Source organism: Falco naumanni, chromosome 17, assembly GCF_017639655.2.
Source record: "Falco naumanni isolate bFalNau1 chromosome 17, bFalNau1.pat, whole genome shotgun sequence".
Taxonomy (NCBI): Eukaryota; Metazoa; Chordata; class Aves; order Falconiformes; family Falconidae; genus Falco; species Falco naumanni.
Genome location: NC_054070.1, coordinates 4,717,615 through 4,728,143, shown reverse-complemented (window position 1 = coordinate 4,728,143; position 10,529 = coordinate 4,717,615). Strand labels below are relative to the sequence as shown.

At 40.6% G+C, this 10,529-nt stretch overlaps 1 protein-coding gene across 2 annotated transcripts; it reads left to right on the top strand.

The window, feature by feature from the left end:
• Nucleotides 1-2,138: 2,138 nt before the first annotated feature.
• Nucleotides 2,139-8,457, top strand: LOC121098568 (testis anion transporter 1-like). 2 transcript variants are annotated; one of them, XM_040616718.1, is made up of 8 exons: nt 2,139-2,487; nt 3,880-3,949; nt 4,784-4,876; nt 4,965-5,085; nt 5,952-6,010; nt 6,257-6,616; nt 8,185-8,235; nt 8,364-8,446. In XM_040616718.1, the coding sequence occupies exons 1-8, from the start codon at nt 2,447-2,449 to the stop codon at nt 8,370-8,372; spliced, it is 804 nt and encodes a 267-aa protein (XP_040472652.1). In that variant the 5' UTR covers nt 2,139-2,446; the 3' UTR covers nt 8,373-8,446. The 2 variants fall into 2 exon arrangements, with proteins under 2 accessions (XP_040472652.1, XP_040472651.1); XM_040616717.1 differs by having other exon boundaries at nt 8,185-8,457.
• Nucleotides 8,458-10,529: the final 2,072 nt, after the last annotated feature.

Sequence of the window (10,529 nt, the reverse complement as noted above, 5' to 3'; positions counted from 1 at the left end):
ACCCAAAAAGCCAAATGGATGATTGTTCATGCACCCTTCATTCTGCCACTTCTTGCTAACTCTTGAGTACTTCGTGATCTTTTGGGTTTTTAGGGGGAGAGTCTAATATGTAATAATGTTTTTATCATGCCTCTTAACTGAATGTCTGTACATGCTTCACTGCAGCATAGAAATAATTCTATTTAATACAGAGTTGATTCCAAAGTCTGACTTGTAAGAGAAGTATCTTATTACTCAGGATAAATTTTCAAACCAAAATCCTGCATTGCATTGTTCTGTTGTGCCTAAGAATAGTCTGTTAAGGCCAAATTTATATTTACAGAAAACTCTTTCAGCTTGAGTATTCTAGAACTTGCACCATGCATTGCAGCATACCTGTGGCCTCTGTTAATTGTCTGCTGGTTATTCCTCCTAGTCAGTGGTGGTTCGTGGGCCATGCCTACTGGTTTAGAGCAGACAAGTAAGTAAATGGCTCTGTCAGGCCTCTAATAAAGTGTTCCTGTTCAGTTAGCAGCAGTGATTGGAGCATCTATGATGCTGGTTGTTGCGCTGAAACTAGGACACTTTTTCCAGATGATGCCTAATGTAAGTGACCCTGAAATAGTTATGGCAGCAACCTACTTGCTTCCTAAAGATAAAATGAAAATAGAGTTTCTAAGCATAATGTGAAGACTTTTCTGGGATAGTTAAGGATTATATCATGCTGTAGAGTTAATTGTTTTCAGAGATGCACCAAACCAAAACAAGTACTTTAAACTCTCCTAAATTTCAGCAGGATAACATATTAGCTAACAAATATTGCATCTCTCTCCAATCTCCCACTGATCAGTACAAGCTAAAATTCATTGGCTAAAACTGGATTGAAATTTCACTGCCAGCCTCTGTAATTTAAACATTGTATTTCAGTTTTGGTTTCACACCTTCCAAGCTTTTGCACACTTCTATAAAAAAATTCATTAGTTTCTCTCTTGCATCAGTAGAAGTAGCTCCAAGTCAGGTGATTCAAAATCTTTAAAGTAAAAAAAATCTTCCAAATAGAAACTTGGGTTTAGTTTCTCTGATTCTAGCTTGGTCTTTGAGGTTTATTTTAAAGCCATATGGACTCCTAAACTTCCTTCTGTGGATTTTGCATTGCCAGTACAAGAAATATAAACATTTTGTTATTATAGATTATTCAAAGTACTCAGTTTTCTGCTTTTCCCTTAAATTTTTATCTAGACTTTCCTTTTTTTCCCCCTGTTTTTCTTAGGGAATCACTGACAGAGCATTACTTCCTGATTTTTTTCCTGGCCTCTTTGTACGATGGGAGAATTAATCCCTTTCCCAAAACTAGCTGACAAAAGAGAATTTAACTATCTACTTCCCTTTGGTCTCCTTTTCTTTGCCAAAAGGCTGTTTCAACAAATGGTGTCAAACAACTTCCTAAATCTGGCAATGAACTACGCATGCTAATTGAAACCATTCTTTGAAACAGCAACTCTTAATTCTGTAGATAGTGTTGGCCTTTCTCATAGTGCTGCCGGAGGCATGGGGATTCACTAAAGAACACTGTAATGGAAACTACACATAGCATTTCAAGAGGAAGTCCAGTTGTATTGGCAGAAGCGATTGTGAAATCAAACAAGAAGTTATATCCTAGTTTCATGCTCATTTACAGTTCAGAGAACTGTTATACGTATCTATACAAACCATGGAAATAAAGCTATTACAAGGTTTTAATTTCAAGCAGTTTGGTTTGTTTTTCATGGATGTCTGTTCCTTGGCATGTTTGTGGTTGCAAGCAAAAATTAACCAAATAATAATAGATGCTATTTTTCTGATTTGCACAGGGTATACTAGCTGCTATTGTGGTATTTAACATGCTTCCTTTTCTTGAAAAATTTCAGGACATCCCCATCCTGTGGAGATGGGATAAGTATCATTTTGTAAGTGACAAAAAAAGCCACCTAGGATTTAGAATGTGTTTTAAAGGGAGAAATGGATGTTTTGGGAGGGCAGGGCAAAGCAGGGAAATACAGGGGAAACTGAATATTGTTGTTGCTTCTCAGATTCCCAAAGAAGGAGATTGTCTAGCTGCCATCCAGGGCCACATTCTCATGTCAACCCTTATGCAGGATTTCTCATAAAGAGAAGGAACCCAATGTGATGTGTTTTTTCCTGATAATTGAAGCTCTGTTAAAAACTCTGGAGATTTGAACGGTGATTTGTGATTGTTCTTTGCAACTGCTTCCAGGACTGGGTTAGTCTAGGTATACCAACAAAGCTTTTCACATGCTACCATTTCTAGCCTTTTCTATTGTCTGCAATTTGCAAATGCTGGGGCTGAGTTGGAGGTCATTTAGCATCTTTTTACTGCTCATGTTCTGTCTCTTGTTCAAAGGTTATTTGGCTTGTAACTTTTGCTGCAGTGGTTTGTTTTGGTCTTGATGTCGGTTTAGTGATCGCCATGGGATTTACCTTCTTCATAATCATCATTAGGTCACACAGGTACTTGTAACTTTTAAAACAAAATACTAGTTTTTCTGAGAGTTGATATTTTAGAGATAGTTATACACTTGACAGTGAAAAGGCTGTTTCATGTTTGTCAACACTTAGTCAGGTTATTCTGGAGCTTCCCTAATGCTATCCCAAACCAGTAATCTGTTTGAGTTTATGGGCTCTGGATTGATCCCTTCTGCTGTTGAGGACTGCTTATTGTGGTGTAGGCATCAGCCAGGAGAGGCGATCTGTATAAACACTGCTATAGGGATAAAATGAGATGTTGTGCCTTAATTTCAAATACATTCCTCAGTCTTCACTGCCATTTCCCAAGTTGCTTTATCTTTTCCATAAACTCAGTTTGTGATAGGGGAGGGAGGTTACATCAGGCACACATTACTCAGTTTATTAGCTCCTAATCCAAACAGGAAAATAATTCATAAATCCAAGCCACACCTCCTGAGATTTACCATGATAGGGAGGTGTTTGTCTGAGTAGATCGAAGCCTCTAGAATAACATGGACAGAGATCGGAAGTAACAGCTGCTGCAGATATTCAGCTGCTTGTGGTCTGATCCAGAGTGGCTCTGAAGGAATGCCTTCAGGAAGAGTTTCAGTTGATGTCTGAAACTCTGCTCAGTTATGCTCTTGGGTTTACCTTGGGGTTCAATCAGCATTGTGAAAGGGCATTTCTGCAGCTGCTGTTCCGTTAAGTATCCCTGATGTCCATACTACTTTCAGGATATATAACCACTTGTCATTCTACCAGTGAAAACATTATGCTAACAACACTCAAAAAAGCATGGGGAGTTATCTGCAAACCGATTGCTTTGAATAGAGTGTGTTTGACAAGTTTTCCATGCATCAGAGTCCGCTGCCTTCCAGTTCAGCAACCAGCCAGCCACATATTTGTTACACCCATGCCCTGAACTGACCAGAACCTGCCCCAAAACAATGCAGAAAAGCATGGTACCCCAACCAGGATATTCTCCTTCGAGGCAAACCCCTGCATTAATGCTGCTAGACGACCTCTGGATCAAACCTAGCCTGTGTGCAGCCAGCTCTAAGCACAAGTTACAGCTGCTTCAACCTGTCTTTGAGGGCAGTGGGGAGACAGAGAGGGAACACGCTTTCTAGCATAATAACAATAATCCAAGTGTTCCAGCGCTAGAAATGAAACATCGTACATTCTTGAGGACACCAGTGTAGCTGGGGGCTGTGCTTACGTACTGCTCCCCTACTCAAAGAACCCTAATTATGAGTGAATAACTTTTTGTACTCATACTCTCTAAGTTACAGTTGGTGTATCCAGTGATGAGGAGAGAAATATGGAGATCTAGCTTTTGGGAACAGATGGTTTTTCTCTGTTCTCTGTGAAAACCTAATAAACATCTTGTTTCAGAAGGAAGATGATGGTGCTGGGACAGATTCCAAACATGAATATTTATAGAAGTTTATCCGTCTACAGAGCCGTAAGAGGAAACAAAAAACCAAATGTTCAATCTCTCTGTGTAATCCAGCTTCTTCCCTTAAATGCCTGGGAGGTGACCATTCAGACTCAGTCCATTTGATTCAAAACTTTGAAAACTGAAGAATGCTGAAGTGTCTGTAGTGTGAAGGGATTCAGACACCTAGCTTGGCCTGCTTGGGCCCCGTGAAGCTCCATGGGTTGGTCTGTGCTGTCCCCATGGTAGAAGCTGCGCTGCTGTCACTTCCACAGCTCTTTGGCATTTTTTGCTGACCTGCTTTTCTTAGTCTGGTTTTGTCCACTCTGCCTGTGTTTTCACAGTAACAGCTGTGCATGTGCTAGACTGACTCACAGGTTTTCCCGGTGATGGGGAAATAGGTAGGGCACGGGCCTTTTGAACACATTATTTTCAAGACTGCACCATACAGAATTAAGCAATATAGAAGTAGGGAGCTTTGCCACATGGGTACATTCCCAAAGCTATGCTGATGGATTTGCAAAAATCAGAATAATTTAAGGGCATTACTAAGACAAAGGTATATTGTACGTTTTCTGTAATGAGCATTACAAATAATTTGGCTTGGTTTATATTAAAGCAGCCAACTGTCATCTGTGATAGGTCTGCTGGAGGTATGTTTTTAATTGCAAGAGAAGCAGATTAGTTTATGGCAATTAGGTCCATGTTGCCAGTGCCACAGCCAGTGTGTAGTGTAGCCAACAACGTCACCAGACAAAACTGTCCTGAGGGTGGGACCTTGCAGACTGCAACACAGGCAGGAGGGGGAAAAATAGCTTCTGCCAGGTACAACCCTCACAGATAACAACTTCTGTGTTACAGGTAAGGGAGATTGAAGGTATCAAAATCTTCCAATGTTGTTCTTCCATCTCTTTCGCAAACATGAATCACTTCAAAACCTATTTGTTACACAAGGTAAATGCCAGTTTTTCAGTCAGTGGAAGTTTCTAAGAGCCTGCCTTAGGGAGATAAAAACTCTAATAAAACTGCCTTTATTTTTCAGATGGCCATGAAAGCAGTGCCTCTAGATGAAAGTGAAGGGAGGGCTGGAGTGGAAAGAAAAGACCTTAAATGCTCTTGTGTCTGTCATCCAGTTCTACCACCACCTAGGATCAGCTTTAAAAGTGTGTTTACCTAGTCTGTTTGATTGAGATGCCTCGTTTTATGTTACTGAGGACAATGTTCTTAACTTGCCAGTACTGAAAAAGCTGTAAATGTTTATATAAAGCATATGTATATTTGCTGTATGAAAATAGTCAAACATTACCACTGTATTTCTTTACACATACTTTATGTGATAGAGCAATAGTAGCTCAGCTGGCTGGCTGAATTAACTAGCAGTTGAAGTATTCATCATATCCTCTCCTCAGCTGAAAGAATTAATTTTGTCAGGTTCTTCAGTGAGGATTTTCTCCTTTTTCCCATAGAACTGAGAGAGTTCCCTTGCTTATAAGGAATTTGTTCCACTGCCAATACTGCCAAGTGCAAGTGCAGAGTACCTCAAAGGCAGCTACAATTATCATGAGAGGATTTCTCATCTTTACTATAACTGGCCACTGTGCCTCTTCTAGAGTCACTTGTATCCCTCTTTATCTGAATTTTCTGAATTGTCTTAGACAATGGACTGCCTTCAGAAGATATTTTTCAAGCAGTTATATGTGATTTGTAAAAGCCATTGTATGAGAAATGGGTTGAAAGACAGTGGTTTGGGAAACATAAGTGGCACCAAGGTGCTTAGGAAGTGGAAGTGATAGGTAATTTAACATCATCTTCTGAAGTACAAAAATGCAGAGAGTGACTTTTCCTTTCTTGTGTTATAAAAAGGAAAAAAACACATTTGGAACTATGAAGAGAGAGAAAACGTGACCAGCTGCCATACAAGAAAGTAGATGAATCAAAGGCCTGCAGAACTCAGCCAGTAAGGGTCAGCTTACCGTTGCTCAGAAATGCAATGGCCATGAACAGTCTTTTTCTTTTTTGTTCCTGAAAGGTGGAAGTAGCAAGTTAGAGTCCGGTATCACAGGCCATTTCAAAGTGTGGAAGAGTAAGGTACCACTGTACTGTTTGGTGGCTGAAAACACTCTGCTAACCACATCTGAGGCTTGCCTAAGTCACCTGCTACTTTGCATGCTCTTGTGGCTTTGTCCTATGTTTAGTGTTGTCTCAGTTGTGTTTTTTTACCATGAGAGAAGGAAATATATTATTTACAGTGCTGTCTTACTTGCACCAAAAAGTTTTCCACCTCCTGGACCTGTTCTTCCAATCACTGGTATACTCTCCCATTTTCCATCTTAGATACCATGTAGAGAGAAGCTGGTGAAGCAATGTCACGCAGACAGCAATTCCTCGTCATCTTCAGTTAATCTGGTACATTGGTCAAAGTATGGAGACAAACTCAGCTCTAGGACACTGTTGATGGGAGCAGCCAATGCACAGTGTACGTCCCCAGGCTGTAACAGGGCACTTAGGACTGAAAAGAACGAGGATGAAAGGCGAAGAGGCGGCCGTTCACCAGGCTCTGCAACAGATAATTCCTCAGTACAGTTACATCAGGCAGAACAGCCAAGGCATTTGCCATGCCCAGTTCACACCATTATTTTAGACTTCAGCATGGTGCAGTTTGTGGATTTGATAGGTTCCGAGTTACTGCAACAGGTAAGCAACCTAAGAGCACGTAAATGTGAAACCTGGTCTACCTGATGTCTTAGGTTCCCTGTTAGCCTAAAATGTCCTGCTATATAACAGTCTGCACACCTTCCAGGTGACCTTTAAGGGTGCAAGATTTAGCTATCAAGTTTCAGAAATTAATAAATTTCCATAAAACCACTTCTTTTAAAAACAAAAATCCCGCTCTTCATACAAAGGACATGCAAAAATGTATCCTCCACTGTGACCAGTTCTAGAATCATGTAAACTAAAGCCACATGTATAAAAATGTCTGCTTTTGTTTTTTTCCATTTTGGCAGTTTACTTTTTATTCTGGCTGGATGCTTTAAAAAAATGCTCTTCTTTCAAAGTGTTTCAAAGTGTGTCAAGTAACAAGCGACAGGACAAGAAGAAATGGCCTCAGGTTGCACCGGGGCAGGTTTAGGTTAGATACTGGGGAAAATTTATTCACTGAAAGGGTGGTCAAGCATTGGAACAGGCTGCCCAGGGAAATGGTGGAGTCACCATCCCTGGAGGTATTTAAAAGACTTGTAGATGTGGCACTTGGGGACGCGATTTAGTGGTGGCCTTGGCAGTGGTGGGTTAATGGTTGGACTTGATGATCTTAAAGGTCTTTTCCAACCTAAACGATTCTATGATTCTACAATATAAAACTACCAGCTGTCTTCTCCTAAAGTGATTTTGTTGTTATTGCTGACTACCTAATTAACCTTTTCTTTGAAGTACGCCTTGAACTTTTAAGTTTTCAAGTGGGGAGCCTAGCCAATGGAGATATATATTTAGCAAAAATAAATTTAATGTAGCTGTGCTTCTCAGAAAGATACAGTTCCAGATGGATTCTTAGTCAGCTTCCTCAGACTCTGCAGCTCAGCTTTGAAAGGTTTTTGTTTAATAACAGGTTAGACTAACACCTATTGGGAATAATTGTGGACTGAACTGATGTCTCTAAAAGCCTTGAAGATTTATTTGCCACCTATTAAATGACCCTTCCATTGGGAAAGACAGGTAAAATCAGTCCTTCCGGATTCCTTCTGGCCCCATATTTTGAAATTCTGTGATTCTCTGAAATAATGGGTTTCATTGCCTTTTAAAAAACAATTAACTGTTTTGAGATCTTTTCATTACAAAGGGTTAGGCATTGAGAACATGGTGAGAATCTACTCTGAACTCTGATTCCTTTAACACTAAGTTGATATATCTAAAAATGTTGAACATGAGAATTCAGACAACCAGAATTACAGGTCACACTTGCAAATATAGGTTCCTGTTCTTGTTTACACATGGGCCTGGCATCTGCGTACAGAGAGATGTTTCAAGTTTGTCTGTTCCTGTGAGAACTTTTTGTTTAAGTGAAGAAGTAACACAGTGTGCTGTGTAGCGTACTGCAGGAGGGCCAGCATGTGCTGAACTCAAAAACAGGATTTGAGATACCAGAGCAAGGGTTTTCTTCAGAGATAAAACACTACGAGGGATGTTTTCCCTGTTTACGTTTTCCCCTCTAGTGCACTTGTATAACACAGAATTGCTCTAATGCCTCTATTGAATTCTTTCCACAGATCATACATATGTTTCACAATATTGGCCTTACAGTCCTTATAGCTGTCACTGTGAGTATAGTATTTGTTTACTAATTGACTTGTCTCCAAGGTTAAGTTTTAAACTTAAGTGGAATGTTTTAGCTGTGCTGCTCAGTGGGATTTTGCTGCTTTATTTATTTCCCCCCATTTTTTTATAGTCTCTGTGATAGCAGACTTTGAGAAGAGTGATTTCTTTGACAGCTGCATCACCAAAGAAAGGTTCTTTCTAACCCTTCATGATGCTGTGCTGGCTGCTTTGGACAAGCATCAAAAGCCAGATGAGCTAGGACCTACTGCAAAAGAGTTTGCTCAAGAACCACTAGCTGAACGGCAGAAGGTAGAATATTTAGTTTAACATTTAAGCCTCCATGTTGTTAAATTGTCCTGTCAGTAGCTTAAATCTTGTCCTGTAGCTGAGAAAAGGTGGGCAGAGCAGATGCTCTTTTGAATTCTCCAGTTTTTCACAGGTACTTGCCTTTTTACAATGGATCGATAATCCAATTTGTTTCTTTGAATCTTCTGTTCCTGTTTGGGGAAAGGCATCTTTGTGTGCAGGCTGGAAAGGCATCCAGCTGAGTTTTGCGACAGGCAATGACTTTGTTGCATTTTAAATTGTTTCCATTTTTCTGACAGAGGAAGGACCCTGCCAGGGCAGAGCAAAAGCTCCAGACTTTTTATTTCCAGAGATTACCGCACCAGCTCCCTTGGTGCTGATGAGGAAAGTGAAGGACTGTGCTAGCTTGACTTCTGGAAGAACTGAAGTTTCATGCACATGCTCTTTCTGTCAGTACTCTGCAATTTTTAAGCTCACTGGCTGTCTCAGCCAAGTTTGAATAGGGCAGACTGTTGCAAGTTCCAGGAAAAGCCCTTGTTCTGAGTGGAAGATTCCAGTAATTGCCCCACCTAGGGAAAGAACCTAACCTTGGCTAATCATCTGATGCATGCTGCCAGGCTGGGGTGCTATAGCTGCAGGAGGTGAGGATTAAGGCAAAAATTTACCCAAATCTGCAGGAAAACAGGGTTCTTGAGTTCTGCCTCTCATGGAACAACTTGTTTAACTCTCTTATCTTGGCATTGTACAGAATAGTCTAACACAAGGGTATTGACCTTCCGGACTCCCTCCCCCATAGAAAAAACTTCGAAGACTGAAGGTGACAGTATATATTCACCCAGTCTCCATTTAATGGACATGGTCAGGAGGGTTGGGAGCAGGCAGGAGGTGGCAATGGTTCCCCAAGAGCCCACTTGGAGATGAGGCTGGGCTGGGTGTGTGGATGGGACCCACAGCAGCTCAGTGATGTCAGCTTTGACGGTCCCTGCTAGCTCATTTCCTTGGCAGCTGGGGACTTGGACGACCCTGTGCTCCCATGCCAGCATGACCCTCTCGCTGCTCATGTTGCCTTGGCATGGGAACTACACTTGACTGGCTCAACAGATTGGCCACCCTTGGTTTACAGTAACATTTGTGTCCATTTCAGGAACAAAGTTTGCTCTTAAAGAATAAAGCTTTTTTCTTTGCAAAGAACTCTGACAACAAACTTCTGCTCGAAGAGCCAGTGTCAGATATCCCATGTTCAGCCCAGAATAAAGCAGAGCCAAGCTCTCTCCAGCAGTGTGATACTCCACCCCTTCAATCGGATTTCCAGGACCCAGGCTGGGGGAAGACATGGAAGTATACAAGGAATCCCTGAACTGCAACTGTTGGGGAACTGGCATTTCAGTAGAGAGGAGAAAGGTACAGTTAAGCAACAGTTCTAGCGATTCTTAATCAGCCTTTGATCCTCTTTTTATTTTTTCTGTTCCAGAGCTCTTAAAATAGCCTGACTAATGCCTCCAGTAATTCTGTTGTTCTAAACAAAAAGCAACATTTATGTTACTGCTTTCAATTCAAACAGATATGCTACCCAGCAATGCCAAAAGCAGGGAAATTTCAATGTATAATTCCTAGGTTTGTAGCTAATTCTAGCAAATTATTTGCGCTTGTTTTCTGAAATTCTGTAGAAGTTGAAATGTCCTAAATTAGCACTTCTTATTTATTTATTGCTTGCTAGTAAGTAAAATCAATCTGCCATATTTCAACAGATTGCATGCAGGCAGTTTCATTATTTTTAGATGTATTTAGAATGATGTGAAGCTTCAAAGAAAAAATTTATTATTATTCTTCAACACTGTGCTGAAGTTGATATTATCTGCACTAACATAACATGGTGTCCGTCCACTATTTCTTCCTCAGTCCCCTTCTAATCCACCAGAACTAAATCGCAGTAAACAATAGAATATTTTTTTCATGGTTTTATAGTCCTTTATTGAAGTAGTGAAGAGTG

Bases quoted from the DNA above. Each gene is read 5' to 3' on its own strand.
- LOC121098568 (XM_040616717.1), top strand. From the start codon at position 2,447: ATGGGATTTACCTTCTTCATAATCATCATTAGGTCACACAG. The intron at 5,086-5,951 runs GTGTGTTTACCT...TGTTCCTGAAAG, and splicing joins ACCTAGGATCAGCTTTAAAA to GTGGAAGTAGCAAGTTAGAG. The intron at 6,011-6,256 runs GTACCACTGTAC...TTTCCATCTTAG, and splicing joins TCAAAGTGTGGAAGAGTAAG to ATACCATGTAGAGAGAAGCT.